Source organism: Leuresthes tenuis, unplaced genomic scaffold (genome assembly GCF_036924035.1).
Source record: "Leuresthes tenuis unplaced genomic scaffold, fLeuTen1.0.hap1 SCAF_6, whole genome shotgun sequence".
Classification (NCBI taxonomy): Eukaryota; Metazoa; Chordata; class Actinopteri; order Atheriniformes; family Atherinopsidae; genus Leuresthes; species Leuresthes tenuis.
The window spans coordinates 22006041-22029701 of NW_027325360.1; the positions used below are offsets into that span (position 1 = coordinate 22006041).

Here is a 23661-nt window from a genome sequence, read left to right on the forward strand (position 1 = left end):
GCCAACTTCGAAGAAAAATGATTTCAGTCTTTGTCCCTGTTCTCTTTAATTGTCCCACATACAGGCTATATTTGGTCTTAGCGTTTACATGGAATTCTCGATCAACGAAGCATCTTTAAAACAAAACTTATTATTATTCTCGGTGTCACCTTTAGTTATCACTCTAGTGTCATCCAATAAAACTTTCCTGCTAACCTTTGAGAGTCTGATAACTTTATCAAAGCATTTAACAAAATACTTGAACACAAGAAGTATCACTCTGTAAAGTTTAATAGTTTTTTTATATAAATTGAGTACCATACATGTGCAATACAGTTTATTTAAGTAAATATATATTATATTTTCAGTTTTATAAACTGTTACAATCTGTACAATCTTCTCATGTGTCTGCTAAATTAGGTTAATTTTTACAATGAAATCATGATATTTTCACATAAAACTGCATAAGAACTTAATGATGAAGGTCTTTAGTTAAGTCTTACAAACTCGTCAAAAGTAGCTCTGGCACAAGTGTAGATGATTTTCTGAATACTGTTTTCAAAGTGAGAATGTTAACCCCATGAACAGAGGAAACATTGGCAAAGCAGCAGTAGCAAACTCAGCAGAAATAAAGTGAGCTGGGAATTTTCTGCGGACAGCTGAACAGAGTTGAACAAGATTAGTTTTGGCACATACAGCGTTAATACAGTCACCTCAAATGATTATTTAAACATCTGCTGCAGAAACGTCCAAAAACTTTTCCAACACTTGTACAACTTACAGAAGTTTGAAGTTCTCAAACCATTGAAACTTGTATTGCAACACAGAATGCGATGTATCTATTTCACCTTTGGCAGACCATTACATTGTTATAGGGACCCCAAAAACATCATTTAAAAAACAACAAATCTCTCTCTCAGGGAGCTAGTAAATGCATTGGTTCTTTTCACATTACTGCATACACGTGTGAGGGGCTATAAACAGATCTTGATATGTCTGAGCTCTTACTGTGCTTTAGTTTGAGCTCTAATGTACGGAAGTTGGTGTTGTTTCCTCAAACCTGCCGCAGGTATTTTCAAAGATCTGAAAGAAAATCTGGGGAAAAATATTTGAAGGAAATATTAATAATCCAACAAGACAAAATTTATTTTCCATTAATGTCAGCTGTGGTTTGTGATGGCACTGTGGTGGCATAAAGCTAAATGCAGCATTGTACTGTATCAGGACCTCAGAGGGAACAGTGCTGTTCAGTGGGAAGGAATGCAAATTTCCTGCAGCTGCAAATAGTTGTGAGACCAAAAAAAAATCCTTTATTTGCAACTGAAACAGTCACATCAGCTTACATTCTTTCCTTTCAAGTGGTGGTGTGTGAAAACACTCTTCAAGTCTCTGTGAAACACACACACACACATATTCTGTATGTGCACACACATGCAAGGAGGTGGGGAGAGAAACTACCTGACTCCCCTCCCTTCTCTTGTAAGAAGCAGAGTGAACATGCAGGCCTTACTAAACCAGGTTTGGAAGTGTGTCAGGAAATGGGACAAAGACATTAGCTGGGCTCATATGAGTCCCATCCAATGTGGACAAGCAGTGCGTGAAGAAGTCAAACTGGTGTCACGTAATTCCCAGGAAAAGTCCCAAAAGCCTGAGTCCTTTCTGACGTACCTACAGAGAGCAAAGCACATGCTGTGGTCATACAACACAGGCAAATAACGTTTTAAAGTATGGTCTTAAAAGAATGTGAACTTCACCAATTACACCTGCAATGTTTCATGATGCCCACTAGAGGGAGCTCTGACACAAAAGTTCCTCATTTCCTCTCACATTTTCTTCAGTATTTTTTAGACTTTTTGACTAAAGAAAATCAAAAGGGAACTCTTTCTTAGGAGTATAACATATCAGTGGTTGACATGCTAAAACGTTTGAATCACAGCCTTTAGAGTAATTTGTTGGTAACATGTCACTGCTCTACTGTCTTTCTTGCTAAGGCGCAGATAAGTGTTAGCCCAAAGCTAAAAATGTATTTTAAAGATTTAATCTATCCTTTTTTCTACAGTGACTATACAGAAAGAGTTTCATCCATGAAAGCAATGTAATCCTTACCTACAAACCAGCCATCATCGCATTTTTCCATCACTTGAACAATGTCTCCTTCTCTAAGCTCCAACTCATCTGAATTCTGTGGTTTGTAGTTGTAAACAGCTTTGAATCTAAAATCAAGAACATAGACAAATCAAACTAATCATATAAAACATAGTGTCACCAAAACTGCAACAACTCGTCAGCAACAATATGAACTGACAGACGTACGGTTGGCGTTGCACTGATGAACCAGGGATGTTTGGCACTCGTGAGTTGACATGTGCATTAGAAGGAACAGCCTGATTTGGTATCGCACTCTGGGAAACATAGAATCATTATGTCAGGCAATATTGATAAATGATAAATGACAAATGATGAGCCACTCCGACAATACAAACAGTGACAGCACAGGTGTGAACATGCTGTGACTTTCTGTAGCAGTGGTGGTGAGAGCAGACCTGTGAGTGATCAGTGTATCTGGGAGTGTTCGCTGGGGGAGCTCCTGCTCTGTGAACAGATGCTGATGACTGAGTGGAAGGCGAAACAGCTCTAAATGTGCAGCTCTGGTTGGCAGAGTGTGTTGTAGCCCAGTGGCTGTTCTGGTTGGTGGGTGAAGCAGTTTTGGGGATGCAGTTTGGCATACAACTGGGTACAGGTGTCTGGGAAGGGGAGCGTGACTGTGAAGCTGGGCTGCCATATGGAAAGGGTGAAGACGGTTTCACAGGGGAGTGCACAGATTTGGGGCTCAGGGAAGTGGGAGTGAAAGGTGACAAGGGTGACCGCGGGCAGGGGGACTGGAGTGGACGTCCTGGACTCTGTGGTCCAGGGGAGATGGGAGACATGGGGCCAGCTGAGAAGTCATCCGTAGAGTATTTGGTTCGGGGCATCTTGTTGACCTGGACATAATTGGCCGGGAAGATGCCACTCCGACTTGTTCCAGATATCCTGCCCTCCAACCACTTATCGTCAACACGCCTGCTTATGCTGATCACCTCACCCTGAGGATGATAACAGAATTAAGAAATCTTTGGTTAGATATTGAATATAGACTTTGAGGTGCAAACCAAAACAAAATAACCAAAAGAAATATAGCAAATCTCAAAAAAAGGGAAGATGTTCTCGACAAAGCAACAAAATATTTCAGAAAGTACATTAAACAAAACAACAAAATCCCGACAGAATGTTTTATTGAGGTGTTTTGTGAAATGTTGCAGTGTGCAAAATATTGTTTTTCTCTTTGTCTATTGATTTATGAAATATCATATTTTTTGTCTTGCTGTTGTCACTGACAGTTCTAAATTAGCATTAAAGGCAACATCATTATCTTATTTTGTCAGCATCTTATTTTAGATAATAAAGCTGATGAATCCTTTAGTTTGGCTCTTTGAAATTTGGACAACTTCCAGGTTTGATTTGAGTGACTTAATACTCAGATTCCATCCATCCATCCATTTTCTGCCGCTTCTCCATGGTCGGGTTGCGGGGGCAGCAGCTTGAGCAGAGAAACCCAGACGTCCCTGTCCGCGGCCACTTCCTCCAGCTCTTCCGGGGGGACCCCGAGGTGTTCCCAGGCCAGCCGAGAGACATAGTCTCTCCAACGTGTCCTGGGTCTCCCCCGGGGTCTCCTCCCAGTGGGATGTGCCCGGAACACCTCACCAGGGAGGCATCCAGGGGGCATCCTAACCAGATGCCCGAGCCACCTCATCTGACTCCTCTCAATGTGGAGGAGCAGCGGTTCTACTCCGAGCCCCTCCCGGATGACTGAGCTTCTCACCCTATCTCTAAGGGAGAGCCCAGACACCCTGCAGAGGAAGCCCATTTGTATACTTGTATTCGCAATCTCGTTCTTTCGGTCACTACTCACAGCTTGTGACCATAGGTGAGGATGGGAACGTAGATTGACCGGTAAATCGAGAGCTTCGCCTTCTGGCTCAGCTCCTTCTTCACAACGACGGGTCGGTGCAGAGCAACACTGCAGACGCTGCACCGATCCGCCCGTCAATCTCACGCTCCATTCGTCCCTCACTCCTGAACAAGACCCCGAGATACTTGAACTCCTCCACTTGGAGAAGGACCTCATTACCGACCCAGAGAGAGCATTCCACCCTTTTCCTGCTGAGGACCATGGTCTCGGATTTGGAGGTGCTGACTCAGATTTCATATCAGTATCCCTCTGTTTTGAACTTCCTGTGAGTTCAGTGGAGATGGTGTAAAAGATTTCGTATAAAGACTTGAATGTCTCTTGAGTGTATGGTAAAAATTTAGATCCTTTCATCAGCAAGTAAGCCTTCTTCCAAATTGTTACTGCACTCTGCCAAGAGCGAGACTGACCCAATACAACCACAACAAATAATTGCGATAGCTTGATTTTTTGTGACCTTTTTTACGACTTTCAGTAATACCTGTTGGTGGCAGGCTAACTGTTCTGTCTATTTCCAGGCAAAACTCTAAGCTAACTAATAAGCTGTTTACTTTAAACACAGAATAGTTTAGTCAATATTTTCATAACTCTTGGAAAGAGAGCAGTCAGAAATGTTGATGGGCCAGGGAGGAACGAAAGCATCAGTCCGTCTGTTCCTTCCGCAAAACCTTAGCTTGGATATGTGTCTATGTGCTGAGATGAGTACACTGACGCATTATAGAACACGAAGCACTCACTTTACGAAAAGAAAGTTCAACAGGCAGGTCCCCGTTGAAGTTATACAGAGCTACAGCTTCCCCATAGTCCAAAACCTGAAGAGTGGGAGACCTAATAGGTGTTGGCTTCTCTGTAGGAGGCAGAATCTAGGAGGACACATCAGGTGTTAGTCAGCATCTTATCACATTAGCACATTGGAGATAAATAGCTTGAAATGAGAGGCATGAAAAAATTCACCTCCACATAAGAAGTGGGGAAAATACCAGCTCTTCCGTGATGCTCTCCTTCAAACCAGTTGGCATCTACCTGCCTGTGGATGTAAACGATGTCCCCTTTCTGCAGTGTGAGCTCCCTGAACAGAGCGATTACAATAAAACAGACAAAAAGAAAATCATTGTCAAATGAAGTGAGTCAAGAGTTAAAATATTGTTTCAAATACATGTTTAGAAAAGGATTCAGAGTTCAGGTCTGACCCTGACCTCACACAACTTAACGTTGTCTTTGACAAATGCAAGTTATCATGAAAGAAAGGAAACTGTATTTTTTTGTATCACCACACAGAACTCACTTGGGTGACTGAGCCTGGAAATTAAACTTGGCTCTTGCTGCTTTCATCTGAAAACACAGATAAATCATTTTGTGTTTTAGGACAACTTGCAGCCATCATCCATGAACAATGCAAAGCACGCACTTTATAAGATTCTCAAGCCTTTTGGGTGAGAAAAGAAATGACTCATACATACCTTTTTCTCTTCTTTTTTTGATGAGAGCTCCATTGTTTCATTTGCAGCGGACAGGCGATCTACTGTGGAACACAGTATGGACAGAAAGGTTTAAAGAAGTCGGGTACGTGCACTCTTTTGTTTAGCAAAGTTGCTTTCAAACGGCTTGCTTTATTAAAGTTATCCCAGCCTTAACAACTACAAGAGTCTGAAGGCTTATTGAATTTCCAGGAAAAATAACTCAATAGAGCTAATCTTTAATCAGGTCTTCCGAGTTCCACTTCCTATTTTTGTGGGCTTCCTCCCCACCCACCTCTAGCCGTTTCTATAGGAAAAAAACAGCAAACTGACTTTCCACGTTCTCACCAGCCCTTTTTTAACTAGTGAAATACCAGAGCAGACGACAACAGAAGCAATGAGGGGAACCATCAGGATATATCAGATTACTTAACGCTTTGATCAGATGTACGTTGCGTCGTTGGATGAGTGGTCTAATGAGTCTGAAGTTCTTTTTGGATTGATTCAGGAAAGAGCTAAATCTGAGCAACTCATGGGCAGCTGGTTGTAAAAGACAAACTGTTCTTAACTAAATCAACCTTAATGTGCATGTGTGTTGCTGGGCCAAAAGGGAATGAACCCCATGCTTACCATATGCAGGAACAGATGCGGATGTTGTGCCACTTGAGCGCTGGACAGGCTGTTTTGATGCTGATGAATTGCTGAGAAAGCGAAGAAAATACGTTCCTTTTAAGTTTTTATTACTGTCAGTGTGTCACCTACCCAGGGGCAAGAGTTTCTAATGACAACAAGAAACAGACGCAGATAAAGGCTTGCAGTCAAATTCAGCTGGAAGTCAGTGTATGTGGCGCTTTCCTGCAGATTTGCTGAACAGCTCATCTGATTGCAGCTGGTTTTAATACACTGAATGGACATGAGACAAATAATCAGACAGCAAGAAAGGCCAATGTGTGACTCTTTGTTGTCATGGAACTCAAAATCTGGTTTTAATGACCCATAGAGCCTCAACTATCCTTACAACCCTGAAGCTCCATTCATTATCAGAATCACGAGTCTGTAGGTTTGTGGGTTAAGAATTAACCCAAAACCCAAAGCTCCCAGACCAGCTGGCTTCCTCTGAACTTATTTGCATGTTTCTAGACAGTGTTGTTTTGTATTTCAGTGTTTGCAGCTGGACTAAAAGAAGATAATATCTTGTTGCTGTTATGTTATAAATTTACAAGTCTTAAGACTGGAAAAGGTCACAATCCATGAGCTCAATTTAACAAATAACAGTGAGATTCCTCCAAGAATGCATTACACACTTGGTGAGATATGTGGAATGCTGTCTGCTGTTTGAAGGAACAAATACCGAACTTGAACTTGTTAAATTAACAGCTTCCCTGCAGAGCATCCAACTCAGAAAGTCACATGATCATCTAACAGGAACCCTGCCAGGTATGAATGGCTGTTCCGTGGAATCACAGCACTTGGATTCCTAAAACAGCAGGAAGAATGCAGCAGTTTCTACTAAACAATGATGCAATATCAAAGTGGATTAGGAGGAGGGGGTTGCACTCAGAGGGAGTCTGTTATGTGTCGGTCGACCCTGGCTTTCCTCGCAGCCTGTTTTTGTATGAGCTGTTCTAATACAACCTATTCTTTAATTTATGACACTTTAGAGAATTTGTTGCACTTGTCCACTTATTGAAGAAGAAAATGCTGTTGTACCAGTAACATGAACAGAATGGCTCAACCTTCTGGTCTTGTATTTACTTTCAACTGAGTAAGAAATAAAGTACTTTTTTTTTTTAATCAGTGCATCAGAATGAAATCAGAGTTAGTTCACAGAAAGACCATAAAGAACAAAATAAAGATAAAGAACAAAAAAAAATCTCAAATTATAGAAAAATATGCTAAAAGATCAGTAAAACAGTGACCAAAAGCAGCTAAATGTTTCAGAGTTATGTTTATAGCTTCCCCTTATTGTGATCATATAATAGCACTTTTATGCTGTTATTGACTAACCTGTGGTTTGTAGTGCCAGTCTTTGGAGCAGCTACAGGATTCCCACCTCTGGCCTCCTACAAGCAGAGTGAACACTTAACACAACAGCACAACTCAGCCTTCTGTATCTTACAGTTCAGAGGAAATCTCCCAACAACTCAGACAAACTAGAGGTGCTGACCACTCCCAAAGGAGCAAAGAAATCCCCTGGGTCCTATCCTCCCTGGGCTACAAACAACACCACTCATGCTATGTCTGAGCTGTCTGGGATCTCAGTAAATTTACAGTTCATGAAGCTGATTCAATCAAACAAGAATCAAGACAAGCACGAGAGTTGGCGTTTTTTTGGCAAGTTGCTGTGGAACAAGAAAACGAAGAACAGAACAACATTGTGAAAAAATATCATTAAAAAACAAACTAAGTCCTAATTTTCTCTTCCGGTCTATATTTGCTGTGGGGAAGTGGCAGGCAGTTGTTTAAAAAGCAGATAAATCAGAGTGCAAGGCAGGCAGGCAATTCTGAGGTGCTCAACCAAGTCAAAGAGAAAAAAAATGTACAAATTCAAAGCCAGCAAGCAAAGTGATCAGACTAACACGCAGATTTTATTGGAAGTGTGTGGAACAAGGGGTGGTCAGGATTCTACTAGAATGTAGGGGGAGGAAGGTGCTTCAGCAGAGAGAGTCAGGAGGGGGGGGCTCAGTACCTCACCCCAGCGTCGATGCTGCTTCTTCTGGGAAAGTGTCCTCTCCAGGCCCTGAATCTCCGAGTCCAGCTCAGCCTCAAACTGACTAAGCTCAGATACCAAACTGGCCTGAGCCAAAGCAGTTATGGAGTTGGAATGCAAGATTAAAACACCACTTCAAAGTTTTATTTTTTGAGCTAGTGATATCCCTTCTAAGCTTTAAAAATGAAATCTTAGCAGAGTGAATTCAGAAAGGTTGAATATAATTTGTATTACAGGAGCTCACCTCAATGGAAGGAGACTTTGGTTTCTCAGACTGTTGCTTTGGGTATAGATGAACCTATGAACCAGGGAAGCGATGAAAAAAAAGAGTTGATTATAGCACAAAATTGTTGCTGAACTTATTTTCTTTATATCTGTCACATAAGGCTGGATCAACCGAACAGAGCGGATAACTGTTCCTGAGCCACCGTCATTTTGAGAACTGACAAAGTGATAAGTGTTTGTATTGTTGATTTATAGTATATTTGTTCATGAATTTCAATCCCATTACAAAAAAAGGTTAGGGTTAGGGTTAAAAGTAAAATTAATTGGCCCAGTTCAAGTAAACCCAATAAATACTTCAAAGCTTGTCTCTAATCAAAAATAGTACAAATACAACTTAAATGCGGAAACTAAGAAACGCTATTGTTGGAAATGTATCGGCTAATTTTAAATTTGATACCAGCAACAAGTCTTAAATAAGTTTGTTTCTGTATAATCTCTTGTAAAACCACTCTATAAATGCAAAAAAAAAAGAGATAAATTGCTGTGGTTTTGAAGGGGATATATTTTCCCATTCTGATTTAGCTTCTCAACGCCTTTGAAAGTCTCTTTTGCCATGTTTTCCATTTTCTAATTAGTCAAATCTCTTCACTGGGTCACGGGTTTTTTATTATGGTGCCATGCTGTTCTGATATGTTCATAATGTGGTTTGGCATTGTCGCACGGAAATAAAAAAAAAAAACTTCCCTGAAAAAGATGTTCGCTGGAAGGCAGCAAATGTTGTAGGTTATGCACTGTGTTCTTATAGGATACTGGATGGTTCCTCTCCTCTTTAACATGGAGGAAGCACTATAGTGACTGCTCCTTTCAGAACATGGAGCCCCAGTTTTTATTTGGAATCTGTGTCACAACCTATTTGTATGGTCTTAATCGTTTGAGACCATAATGTTACACAAAGTGTGGGATTGAAACAGGGGACCACTAACAAAAGTTTGTCCAGTGCTACAATTAGCATTTAGCCATAGTCTCGAGAGATAAATGAAAGGTTTGTTCTCATACTGCTCAAATTTAACTATGAAAGACTTGTTCCCCAACACTCTGACACTCAGTTTCCTTCACATCAAATATATGAGCAAGTTTTATATACTTTGGAATTTGGAATCAACTGAACTAGACTTTTGTGGAATTAGCTGAGCTGACACCACAGAAGGATTTTGTTTATTGTGAAAACAAATTCCAGACTGAGAATCTCATAAATATAAAATGTATCTTTGATCTTTGAGTTTTAGTGCAGTGGATCGCTTTCAAAGACAGATATCAAAATAGCAAGTTAAAATTGGCATTATATTTTATTTCAAGATACATAAGTTTCCAAAATGCAGAGATCTCAGTACGATAATTCCAGCTTTTTAAAGCCCATTTGGAGAGGTCACCAGACTAGCAGAGGACATAGCTCTCTACGTAGGCTTGACACCACAAGCGGCCAATTCGATCAAACATTACTTTAAAAGGCCCTGCTGGTGAGAACCACAGACCTCTGCTTTATTTATTTTTTTGTCAAACTTTGGCTTAACCTGTCTCTTTGAATGCCAAAGCCCCCCCTGTTGGAAGTCATCATCTCTACAATCACAGACTATAATGTCACCATGAAGCAGCACAACACCTGATATGGTCTGTGAGTTGGATTCCTAAATGCTGTCTGGGGGATACAACATTGACCACCGCCATAAAGAAGAAATTAAATAAGTCCCCATGCTGTGAGCCATTACATGCCACAAGAGGTTAACACCATAATACGGATCACAAGACACATCAGCTCCCGTGGGGGAGTGAAAACAAAGATTTCTTTTCTTTACAAGTGTAGACAGAGCGCACAATATGCACACTAGATCTGGGACATTGTTTCAAGAGCCATTCTTAAAAAAAATGTAGAGACGCTGCTCTGTAACTCAGTAGGAGTACTTAAACCCACAGACACACAAATAGCATATAAACGGCTGCACACTCAACGGCAGCAGTGCCTAGAAAGTGCAGGATACACATAATAGTGAATTACAACTCCACTGAAGTGTCTACCTCCCAGCCTTATAAATCACTGACTCTCAGTACAAAACCTGATAAAAACAAAAGTTAAATCATGCATTTTCTCGTCTGAAAAGCTAAATGAATGTTAGAAAGCCAGAGAATCCCCTGGATAAAAGAAGTAAGTATATCTGCTGGTAAGCAGCCAGTGCGACTGCACACTGTGAGACTCACAAGTTACTGGATACCTTGCGTGAGAAGATGAAATACGAGGACTCAGACTGTAATCCTTAAAGAAAAGGTGACCGACCTGCTCTTGAGCTCCTCAGTGGGAAAACAAGACTATACAAAGCATTATAGTAATCAGGGGCAACAACAATGCGGGATAAATCTAAAGATTAAAGACTCACACCGGAACTTTATGCAGGAATCAGAGATTTATCTGAGCCTTTTCTTAAACTGTGACTACATGTCAAGTCATACCTGGCTATGGCTCTCTAAGGTGGTGCTCTTTCCAGGCTCAAAGTCGAATATGCTCCTTGGTTGAAGGTGCTGTTTTCCTGGGTCGGACAGCTTATCAACATCTTCGCTCCTGAAACATAACACCACGAGACACACACATGCACACACACACCATGGACAGCAACTTAATCATGGTTTCACTGTGAGTGCTTGCAACAACAGATCCAAACTTGTCTGTCCCTCACGTTTTCCCTCCTCTGTACCTGGCCTGAGATTTAGTTTTAGTATTAGCATTAGCGTAAAACGTCAGCAGAGATTAAATATTAGTAACATAAGTTGTAAGACAAAACATTTCACTCCAAACACGGTGATGTCACATTCCAGCACATTGAGTTACACTTTAAGGTTATTTTTTAACATGCAGGGCAGCTACCTACATTATTGTGTTGCTAGATTTGCTTCAATTCAAAATTCCCCATCAAGATACGAGGATTGGTTTTTAGGTTTTCATTTATGTTAACTTTCACTTGACTTTTTTTGTTACAAATAGATTTAGACACCAAAACTAGTTGAGGATTGTCCCTTTCGCGACACTCTTCTCCTCCATCATATAACTATCTTGGTTGTGATGAAAGACACAACAGTGAAAGTGCTATTTGAATAATACTACTGAATCCTCGCTGACTACTTTGTGTGACAACCATCCATGTGCGACAACTTTATAGCGAGTTGTTTTGTCTACAAAAATCTAAAAACAACCTTTTAAATATTTGTTCCTGTCTCTGATTATTCTAGTTTAGATTTTCACACTGTGGGCTCCCGGGTTTAATTTCCACACCACCGTGGAAACAGAGTGCATCTATGCTTGACTGAAGGTTTTATTGAATTGCCCAATAAAATGAGTGATTGTCAGTCTGTCAGAGATTGCAATGTGTCTTCTTGCATGCAAGAATATGAATAAAATTTGTCTAATGACCCAGAAGCAGTTACACTGAACTTACCAGTCTGGTAGGGCTCCATAAGGTGTTAGTCTGAAGAGATTCTCGTCTGCTTCGTTACATTCCTCTGTTTTGGTAGACATCTGGAGCCCTGTGGATCAGTTCAGGTCAGTCTTAAAGTAAAACGTTATCATACAACCAGGAAGAATACTGATGTGGAATATTGCGGATTCACTTACGTTCTGCTGTCCACCGCTCTGAATCCTCCAGCTCAGGTTCTGGTGAACAAACATTTTTAGATGAGTCACAACTGATATTTAAAGATGATCAACTGGGAGCTAATTTCTTAATCTTAATCTTAATTTTTAAAAAGTCAAATGTTTTATCCAATAAACTTTATTATACAGATTCAGCTGTTGAATCATTCATCACTCAGTCAAAGTGTGACCTTGAGTATAATCAGCATTATAAAGTCAAATAATCTCAAGACTTTTTTCTTTAAGTAAATGTGATTTTCAGCAGTTGTATATTCCAGCACGATTATTCTTAATCAACAGGTCAAATATGGCCTTTATCATGCCAAAAATCATTTCAAACAAAACACACACACACACACAAATGGACTGCAGTGGTGACATTAACCACACAAGTTAAAGTTCACAAGTATCCATTATACAACACACAATAAAGACAAATAACCAGGAAGAACTGGGAGGGGCCGAGATAAGAAGCCGGATTTTTGTCAGAGCCCATGAGCAGAGTTGACATGACTTTAGGCTTCTTTCATCATGCCTTATTTTGCTGCTCTTATTATCCGTTTGCTGGATCACTTCTATGGTACCTGACATATTGACACAGTGGAATTCATTCTGAAGTTGAGTGTGTGAGAAGAGGAGGAGGAGGAGTGTCTTTACCCTCTGGCCTCTTGTGAATCTGTCTGAACATGCTCTTGTACCAGTCTCTGGGCTTGTTCACACTCTGATGGAAGAAAACAAGGGAGGTGCCGAAAGTAAATCAACCTGGCAAAGTGGTGAGATCACATCACATGTAGCAAGAGTTGAATAATGAAGCAGCTCTGTGTTTGTCTTACAGATCTGGAGGCAATAGGCATCCCAGTCTCATCCACTGGACCTATTCCAGAGAACTTGATAAGCCTCCCCTCCTTGTTGGGAGCCCAGCTGTGTGGCAAAGTGGAGGATCCTTGGACACCATTGGACAGCCCCCCTGAGACACAGTTGAAACAGCAATAATTCAGTAATACTGATATTTTCATCAATTATTTATTTAAGTTGACATAAGATGAAATAAACAAGCTTTCATATCTTACTCAGCCTGACTCACACTTTCTCAACCCCTGCAACTTAATCTTTGAATTTTATTTCTGTACTTCTAGCTAAATTTTTCAATACTCACAACACAGCTGATAACTTATTAAAGCTTCTTTTTTTTGTACAGCAAAGCGTTGATATGATGCACAGGTTTAAAAAACCTTTGATCTTACCTTGTGACTGTGAGGGTCCATAGTATGATCCGAAGCTGAGAGCCGATGGGCTTCCTCCATTCAGCTCTGACTCCTTGAATACAGAAATGTAAACAATGAGTCCTGTCACTGTTGTCTAACTAAAAAGTGGTGTCAAAACGTGTTCTTGGCTGGATTTGTACAGCATGCTTCTCTTAATATTTCCACTAGGAGGAGCACTTGTTTCCTGGCTTTCTCTTTCTCAGTCTTAGCTGTGCTGTTAATGCAACCTGTGGGCCATTACATACCATGACTTCTCCAGATAGTTGCCTCGCAGAGCGAAACGGGCTCAGAGGAGGAGTAGGGAGTCCAGGTGAGATGACCACCTCATGTATGAGCTCTGGTGAAGTTAGTATGTGCTGCCTTGAAGAAACTCCAGGTTCCCCGGAGAAAATAATCTGGGAGCCATTTGGATGGCCAGCTTCCTCTGCACTTTCCTAAGCACAGAGGAAATGAGAAATATGGATGAACAAAAACAATGTGTGAACTTTGCTCCTGTCATGTCCTCCCGTGGGCTCTTGGTAAACAACACTCTCTAGGGGAGGTCATGTGAACTTGTTAGCGGTCCGAATATTCTCCAGAGAATAGCTGGCCTCTGCGGGGGGAGTGTGTGATGAAAAGGCCTCTAATTTATTTAAAGCACGAGCAGTGGGAAGTGGTGTTCCACCCTCTTCATCATCTCTCTCACCATAATTACAGAAAGGCCTCATTCAAGGTGCAGAGTAGGGGCACTGAAACAGGAGAGGACCATTATGAGCCCATTTACTCTCTATTCACTCGTCCTCCCAGTTAGGGGGTGGACGACTGGGGTCAGAGAAGTTGGGAAGGGGCCATTAATTTTCAAAGTCTCGTGGTCTCCATAGTGATCCTTGTCCTCCTTGGGCAGCCCACGGTGGACAGTCTAACGCCTCTGTTGGAACGCTATGTATTTGAATCCTGCTTGGGTCCTCCCTGTGTGGTTGCCAGGGGTCATGGGAAAGCCTTGTGTGCCACTTGGTGACAGTTTGAATGTTATCTGAACCAAAAGCATGTTGTTGTGACATAGACTGCAGTAACTTCTGTTACCCTGACTCTTTCCTTTTTCTTTCACAGGATTTTGTCAGTTTTCAAGCACTTTTTGCAAGACTTGTTAAACAAAATCAAATAAAAGTGACTTTACCTGAGTCTGCATGTGATCTCTTATGGTCCTTCTGAGACAGATATCAAATGGTTGTTCCTAGCATCTATTATCTGCAAAGACATACACATTTTTTACATGTTAAAAATGTTTTTTTCTATCATAGTCCCCGAAATACAGTATATCCCTGATGAGTTGAAATATGATAGCTACATAATAATTGTTTTCATGTATTTGTGCCTGTTTGTTTGAGCAAACTATAATGTAGCAGCAAACAAATCCAAAATGCTTCTTTCTTTACATGTGCAGTAGTATGCTAATGCTAAACTTGATTGATAAATTAAATACATCAAAGTCCTGACTCTTTGTTGTAACATGTCCTAATTCTGTATAAAAACTGTTAAGGAAATTTATTCCAGATAGTCGCACCGAAACATAACCTTTTCTGATAGTGTTAAACAGAGCTTCAAACCACCACTGGAAAAAAAAACAAGTAAAAGTACAAATATGTCCTTTGTGAATCAATTAAAACAGTTAAAAACTTGTGAAAAACTGTATCCTTAACCCAAATGTTACAAAGCACCTTTTTCACAAGTCTAAGATGAATGACAACTAAGGCTTTCTTTTCTAGTCATTTGTATCTTTTTAACCCTTTAAGTAATTATTATTATTATGGGCAGTACCAAGCCATATATTTACAATCACATGTTATCCCCAGCAGACTTGACAGCTGTTCCATTACCCCATCCCACCGAGATTTCCAAAGAGGGAAAGTCAGAGTCACCCATTTTTTTCCCTGTAACTAAGGAAAACCCCATCCAAAACAATGAGAGTGACTCACATGCCTGCCTCATTTTTCCCAGTCATACAATGCCATAATGAGCCTGACTTGAAGAGACTGGATGATGGAGAAGGTCAGCTACTGAGAGCAGAGATCAAGCCCTAATCAATTGCACCTCAGCCTCACAGATTAGGCCTGCTGTTTCAACATCAAAGGCATGTTGAGAGCAAGGGGGAGGCCATTTCCGCTCCTGAATGAGGCAGGCACCTATAGTGGGTAAATGGTCCATAATAACAGTGCAGGAACAACAACTTCTCTACAGCCCCCAAACCTCTGCTTAATCTTGGAGCACTTGTATTGTGGTCAAAACCTGCATTATTGCAAAAACAAAGATAAAGGTATTGTAACCGTTGAAGCTAACTAACGAACTAGCTAGTGAGGTCATGACATAGACATTTTTTATTTTCAAATCCAAAACTATGGCGATGCAGCTTAGCAAAAAGTAATAACAGAGAGTGGGCCAGAATACAACTGACTGAGAGCTGCCCCACACTATTCGCACTAATGAGTTTTCCACATGGAATTTGCAGCTGAACATTAGAGTCTATAATTATTGTGGTCCAGACCAAGCAAACCATACGCTCTCTGTGTGGGTTTCTGTGCAGCACAGAGCCCATGTACTGATAGAATACAACAGTGCCACTCATCTGAATCATCATCTCCCAATAAAATGAGTTACATAACAGGACAAAGATGGGAAGCGGATGATTGTGACAATGACAATACCATTAATGCTCAGGCATGACAGATGACTTGTCATCCACCCAAAGCAATCACGGTCATCTGATTATCCATCCAGCAGGAAGCACTGCAAACAAGCTCCACTTACAAATAACAGCTTACCAACATTCACACAGTGTTTGATGTGCTCTGTTTATACCTGATCTCCTCTAAGCAGGTAGCCTCTTACTTTAAAAGACCCATGACGTTGATGAACCAATGACAAGATGAGTCATTTTCAAGTTTTTCTTAAGAGGTAACAAAAAGACTTGTTTTTCTTTCACCCCAGCCGTTCAAGACTCAACAGACTTGTCCTAGAAGCCGCCTTTTGTATTCACACATCTCACTGAAGCTGTTTCATGAAAAACATTAACATGTTAATGCAGAATCAAACAGGATTAAACACCACGACTCCAAAAACATTGTATTCTGCCTTTCCCATGATGCCACCCAACACCTTCTTTAACTGGGCCTTTCTAGCCTTCCAAATTTCTTTGAAACTCGACACCTACATTTTGTAATACATGCTTTTGCGCTTAGATAAACACGAATACATCACCATGAGATCATCACTGTTTCACTGGAGGATTATGCAACCATACAAAGATCCCTAATTATACATCTATGAGACTGGATTGATGTCAATATTTAAACAGACTTTTCCATGATACTTTTGGAATATTGGACATCCATTTGTCATTACTATATTATTCAAAGACTGACACTGGAACTTTCTCCAGTCAAAAAAAAAAAAAAGATTGTTCCTGAAAGGCTGCTGACGTGGTTATTTTACACATTTTAATCTATGATTTCATACTGAGTTAATTTTATCAGTTCGATGTTATCTAATTCATTCACATAATATGTGAATAAAAACAAGGCTTCACAGTGAAAGCTTGTCATACAGCTGGATGGAAAAGTTATATATATTTGAAATACATGTCTCCACCTTCTAGGCATAGTTCCTTTTCAGAGACTCAGAGCTGCTTCATCCACATCCACCTCCTGATGAGTAAGCCCGTGTCATAACACTGGTCATTTCACTGAGGAGCAACATAAAATACAGAACTGCTTTGACAACACATGCAAACCCCCTTCGAGAGTGCCAAACACAATCCTACCTAATAAGGAAAAATCAGTGTTGATATGCAGCAAGAAAAGCCCACTCCAGAAGTCTGGCTATCCCTGGGTTTGTTCTGAATGCTCAGTGCATTCTTATGTAATTACTGAGGTTCAACACAAGAGTCAGGTCCAAACTTCCACAAGGAGGGTTGGGGGTAGAGCTGGTGGTGTCTGAGCACTGGATGCTATCTTTCTGAAACATGTGACCGTTATAGCCCACATATTTACAAGCTTCACCCCCGCCAGGTGCGAGGTCCATTATCACGACTGGATCAGATTTGGGGAGGAAGACAAACACAACCATAAAAGGCCACATGTACACCTCAGAGGAAGAGCTGATGACCCACTTTAGGACATACTTTTACAACACCAGGATTTTATATCTCCAGATTGCCTCTCAACTCTTCATGTTTTACATTCAACTCAGCGCAGCGCAGCGCAGCGCAGCGCAGCTGAGGACATTTCAATATGAAAATCTTTGTGTCCCCGGAAAATGGTCTTTTGATGGTCTCTCAAAAAAGGCCAAGCTAGATGTTTAGTTGTAACTTTATATGAATTCTAAAGCCAGAAGATAACAGTTCTGTCAACAACACAAAACTAACTTAAACAAGTTACTCTGGTGATACCATGAGAATATTTTTCTTCTCCTTTTTGTACAAAGTGAGCAGATGATAAAATGGACTGTTATCTAAAGTTAGCCAAAGTAGAAATACTTAGCGACTACAAGGTCAGTGAACTTCACCACACCCCTGTGATTCCTCTGAATCAAAATAGAAAGTTTACACCACAGCAGTAAAAGAATAGCAACAGTTTTGAGGAAGGGTAAAAAGAATAGGTAACCCTAGAAAAATGCTGAAACGACAAAAATAGCCATCAGAAACTTCACATTCAGCACCGCAGAAAGGCCCACTGATGACAGCTAAACATTCATAAAGTCATCAAATTTCTCTGTCTTCCTTAGAAGGATGTGACCAGGTCTCACGGAGAAGACTTTGTGTTCCGCCACACACAGAGGGAGCCCCTTGCATTGTTCTCACTATGAAAAAGGCTGTCAAGGTGACTAAACATACTCTAATGAAAAACTGTGGCAGGGTTGACCTATGAACTGCTGAGATCACCATCCAGGAAAGTCATGATTTGTGGGCAGAGGGAGGATCACACTGTCAGCAAGCCATGGGGAAAAGGCTCTAATAAAATTGGTCTCAGTCATTAGCACATGTTTTGTCTTCTGCTCCTGCCTGTAGGATGATGAGCAGAGGCATACAGTTAATCATTGACTCCAAAAAGGTGGGCTCTGTGTTAGCCAGCCTGAAGAAGGGGCTCAAATCATGCTCACATTCATGAAGAGCTTAAACACTGCTAGATATATTGTACAATCTTCTAGCAGTGTAAAGACGCTTTAGTCATCCTGACTGACTGCTAATTTCCCAGATATTATTGCGACCTATGCTCTGAAATAACAAAACAGTAAAGTCTTATCACTCATGCACAAACACAACATTATTGCTGCCTGACCAGTTACATAAGAGGGTTGTAAAACCAAACAAAAATGGCTTAAAAAATACTGAGATGCTAATTACAAGCACATTTCTTAAGTAAATAAAACAGGCATTTTCTAAACACATTAAATGATTCATGCTGCAGCTATGTGAGAGGTCAGTTCTGTGAAACTGATCACACAGCCGTGCTGCCCTTCTGCAGCCAAGCAGATGGAGCCCATACAAGGTCGTGCAGTTGTGAGTTTATGATATGCAGCTATTGGGGGGATGCACGCATTTATCAGAGAGGGAAGTATTTCACCTCCTTGTATGGTGCTTCTCTAGCTTCAGTGACGAGAGGAGCCTGTGCGTGCTTCTTGTCAATGAAGAGGCGATAAGTTCCCAGAAGAAGCTCAGGGCCAATAAATCACAGCTCCTCTCTCCCAAAAGAGCCAAACACACAGTCCAAGTAGATCAGATCTGTTCTTATTTCTTTAAAAAAAAAAGGAACATCTTTGAGAATCATTTCTATTTGAGCCTTTGTATAACGAGACAAACAGCTGACAGAGCATGAGAAAATACACACTCAGAGTGCAGTAACAGGAGAAAAATGTTACAAATCCTCATGCCTGTCATTTTACATCTTCTGCAGGCTGAGGATATGAGCACTGACAGCTGGAGCCACAGTAATATCACAATGGGAGTCAGGGCTGACTGTGGAAATCACCCTGACAGTGAGGGGGCCATTGGGCTTGAGATGTGCTGCAGGATGGGGAAAGTACTCTGACAGAGAAAGTGATTTTTTTTCTGGAGCTCACCTGGCAGTTACCAGAGTACACAAACCAACTGGGCAGTGCTACAAGGGATTACATATCCACAGTTTCCCTTTATGTGTGCATGTGTGTAGCTCCAGCTGCTGACTCCTCCACTTGCTCAAATCCTCAGTCACCTCCTGTTGTCGGTTTCAACACCAGAAGTACACAAACTTCATAGGTTGTATTGTGTTCAGATACATGGCAAAGACACAGTCCTCCAGTGGCATTAAACCTGTGAAGCAACTTGTAATCCCAAAGTAACCAGGCAGGTTACTCAACACACCTGCAAAACAACGCACGTTTCTATACAGTCACAAAGGTTACAATCTGTCTCTGATTTTTAAATCTCTGCTCCACAGTCAGTGAGGGTACTCACCTTCTAAGTGGCACAAACCAGCAAAGTCACACCTCTTCCTGGCTGCCTGAGTTGTGCATGATAACCACAGTGGAGACCTTCTCTGCACTTTCTCCTTGTGACTCTTGAAACTAACCAGGACACACAATCTCTCACATACTCCCAGCTCTCACTCTGCCTGCCTCTGTGGAGGACTTCCCGGTTGACAAGCATTGCCATAGCAACCGTCTTCAGCCCATGTTCAAAAGGCACCCTGCTCTTGGCTTGTCAGTTCAGAGGGGCACCTCCCTCAATGGAGCAGCCCTATTGTTGTGATAAGGTGATATTTCACAGCACGGGGTTAACCAAAGGGGAATGCACATAGTTCATCACCTATAACTCCAAAACACTGCCCAGTGACTCCATCATGTCCCCTCCTAACTTTATCTCTCACATGCCTGCCTCTTCTTTTGTATGTCTTTGTGTGTGTGTCTGCACGTGTGTGTGTGTGTGTGTGTGTGTGTGCGTGCAAAGACCAGGTCATTGGCAAGCCAAAGACATTAAGGGAAAATAGGAGCTCTCTCTGTTCCTGTAGCTCTGGAAGTGTTTCAAGGCGATTACTCTATGCCACATAGTCAACCATGAACAGGACTACTCACTGACTTTCTTTTTTATCACATACTCACAAACACACACACCCAAGCTATCATTTTGGTTGTCAAGGTTAAAGGAAATAATTTAGAGCCTGATAGATGTTTTGCCAATGTATAGGCAAATTATTCAAAATAGGAAATGTGTTACAAGCATAGATAAGTCAGCCAAATTCTTTATAGCTGGTCAAACCAGGCAGCAAACAAGAGCACATACATACAAAGCCTGCTGCATCTCTTGCACACATTTCTTGCCCAAAGAAAAACGGAATTTCCAGTTTGTCCACAGTTCTTGCCAATAAAGACACTGAAAACCTGAAATCTAACTTGCTGATGGTCTTTGGCCCCGAGTCTCCGGTATGAAGACTAAATTACAAGCTCAATATTGCATGTGAGGGATTCAGTAACCTGCTAATAAATGTAATCTCTCCTGTACACAGGTTGTGTTCTAGAAACAAACTGAAGGTAGGGAAGGAAAAAAAAACATTTAACAGCATTTAGAACATGGTCTACCTATTCCTTTTCACATGTGTGTGCTGGCAGGTTTCAGCCTGAAACTGAAGGACTCAGCCCTTTTCAATAATTTAGCGGTCTGGCTGAGTGGAACAAAGCTCAGGGTAGATATCCATTTGCCAAGCCTGTACTCCTCACATGGTTGTTTTTGCCAAACAGTTGAGCTGTTGAACATGAGGGGCAAACTGGGCAATTCAAGCTCCCTAAAGGAGGCTCAGTTCATAATCTGTGTCCCGCTGGAGCAGACTTTCACCCTGCTGTGACCACATCTGACATCCTGTCACTCTGCAGCTAAATGAGGTAATCACGCAAGGGGCAATTGCAAGTTTGGCCTGCGACTCTACACCTCTCTCACACTGAATCCTTGTTCAATCAGTCTGTTCGCAAAATAAACACAAGAGCTCCTAATTTCCAGCTCCCTTTTGTTTCTCTCAGAGATAATCAGGACAGAAAGGAAGGTGCAGGATCTTGTGCTCCAGTCTTTCACTGCGATGGATGAATTCCAGGAGACCTTTAGTGTCCTGTAAAGACCAACCAGTGTCCTTTCACTCAGTGCCAGTATGTTGCTACAGAGGCTCATTAAAAGGATTACTGCCAGAGATACCAGTGAGTGAATAAACCATGACATAAATTGGTTACGTAGTCAAAAACTACATAATTTGATGACTATAGCACAGTGTTTTCCCCCGACAAACCCTGTTTGAAACAAGAGACAGCAAGTCTGTTCAAATCATATGATAAAGCTATCAACAAACGTAAATATAACTTGAGATACGGGTCTCCAGGTAAACAGACATCATCAGATCAGTGGAGGATAGATAACGAAGTGGTGGATGTCAGATGCAGAGCCACAGGTTGTGTGGAATGTCTCTGAGAACAAACACAGAACCATCATGTTTATTGTGGCATTAAACAACATTTTTCTGCCCCCAGACTTGGGCTAAAGCTTTTTTTCAGTCAAATGATAAACAACCTCCATGGGTCTTGATGCTTATTTTCAGACTCTGGAAAAAAAAAACATATTTTCAACATAGAAACATGCACAGATACGGAAAGTAATCTAACAACTGAAATATGAGGCAGCTTTTAGATGCAGGTCTGATGATAAACAGTCTTCTGACGGTGAAGGAGTTGTGTGATAAAATGTGCAACAGTTGCCCAACAACAAAGAAAAAAACATTCTCACCAATGCAAGAACGTTAACAATAAGCTCAAACCTTTTTGTTGCAGTTATTTCCATTGACAAACAGGATGCCAGGATTAATTTCTGTAAAATGAGCATCGACATCAAAACTACCGAGATGATCATGACACTGACAGAAAAAATGTTTGTTGTCTTTAATCAATGAGTATTTACTTCAATGCTGCTCTAACCCTTGCTACCCTAGTCAGAGTGAGAAGAGGACGCTCAAGTTGTACCGTACTTACAGGCGAGTGTCAGCCGTGCAGTGAGGTCTCCTCAGTACGGGAGGGAGAGAGGAAGTGAATGAAAAAGAAGGAGGGAACCACTGCTGCTCCTCTTGCTCGGTCTCTCCCTCCCTTCTTCTCTTTCTGAAGCCAACAGGGTGGCTTTTATCTTCGGTCAATGATTCAGCGTGGGTCTGACTGTTTGACTGGCTGTCCGTAGGAGTGTGCGAATGTGTGTGCACGGCCTGTGTTTGTTATGTGTGTGAGTGAGCATGCACTTTCAAGCTCATCAGAGAGAAGGCACTCAGTAATAGTTTCCATTCACAGCTGGAAATAATAGATTCCCAAACAGGCAAAGGCTCAGTGGAACCACCCTCCAGTATTTTACATGCAACTGAGGAGGAGGAGATTTCCATAGCCATCTCAACAAATAGGCCTGAGTGACATTGTAATAGCCCAGTCTGTTCTCTGTCTGCGCTCTTTAGATGTAGTCGGTAGCATTCGTACTAAGCACAAAAGACAGTCTGGGCAGCTGTCTACAAGATCCAGGTGGCTCAGTTGACTTGCTTACCTGTCACCTTCCAAGAAACACTTTGTCTTATTGAGTGCATTTACACATGCACACCATAACCCCACACATGCAACCACTTGAAAGTATCAATATTTCCATATTCTGCCCCAGTACAATCCACCACTTACCCTGTCAGTATGATAAAGCTGAGAGAAGCACAGCCAATAGAAGTGGAGCAGCAGGTTTTCTCTTGAAGTGCACAGTTTAATCGTATAGATTAGCTGAATCACTGTGCAAGTGTGAAGCTTCTGTTAAGCTCCTGAGTGGTTTATCTGTTGATTCCCACTCCCACGTTTCCGCGTCCCAAGAAACAGACATCTGGCAGATTCCTTCACCCTGAGATCAGCAGCAGCTCAGCTCCGCCATCCAAGATAAATATTTAACAGGTAGGCAGTATGATCAGTAACCAAAGGTCATACTTCTGCTTTTTCCTACGAAGTCCAGCCACTGAAGGAAAACTGTGTCAACCAGAAATTCAGCAAAGAGCTCAAAATGATTTCTCATGGACTCATGAGCAATAAACAATTTACAGATCAGAATGACTTTCCTTGTGTCCTGATGTGTGTTTAATCCTTGTTATTACCAACAAATTGTTTTCTATCAATGGTCAAATGTAGGCAGTTGTACTTCTGATCAGTATCTAAAAACCAGAAAGCTTTCCCTACAAAAAAAAGTCAGTTAACAAAATACATTTTGCCAAAATGATAGTACCACATTGCCTCTTAGTGGTCCCAGAAAGAACTGCTGGACTTATAGTTTGTTATAGACACACAGACAG

General features: G+C 41.3%; 1 protein-coding gene across 5 annotated transcripts; it reads right to left on the bottom strand.

Annotated features, from left to right (window-relative positions):
• Window positions 1–262: 262 nt before the first annotated feature.
• On the bottom strand, window positions 263–23203 carry sorbs3 (sorbin and SH3 domain containing 3). 5 transcript variants are annotated; one of them, XM_072388226.1, is made up of 21 exons: window positions 23012–23203; window positions 14475–14545; window positions 13564–13752; window positions 13298–13370; window positions 12887–13020; window positions 12711–12774; window positions 12036–12074; window positions 11860–11947; window positions 10880–10988; window positions 8397–8450; window positions 8132–8239; window positions 7450–7505; window positions 6073–6143; window positions 5446–5507; window positions 5271–5317; window positions 4940–5054; window positions 4723–4848; window positions 2523–3062; window positions 2293–2381; window positions 2086–2192; window positions 263–1647 (listed from the first exon to the last, which is right to left on the bottom strand). In XM_072388226.1, the coding sequence occupies exons 2-21, from the start codon at window positions 14484–14486 to the stop codon at window positions 1586–1588; spliced, it is 2145 nt and encodes a 714-aa protein (XP_072244327.1). In that variant the 5' UTR covers window positions 14487–14545; window positions 23012–23203; the 3' UTR covers window positions 263–1585. The 5 variants fall into 5 exon arrangements, with proteins under 5 accessions (XP_072244327.1, XP_072244329.1, XP_072244326.1 ...); XM_072388228.1 differs by lacking the exon at window positions 23012–23203 and adding an exon at window positions 22334–22441 and having other exon boundaries at window positions 263–1074; XM_072388225.1 differs by lacking the exon at window positions 23012–23203 and adding an exon at window positions 22334–22439.
• Between the last annotated feature and the right edge of the window lie 458 nt (window positions 23204–23661).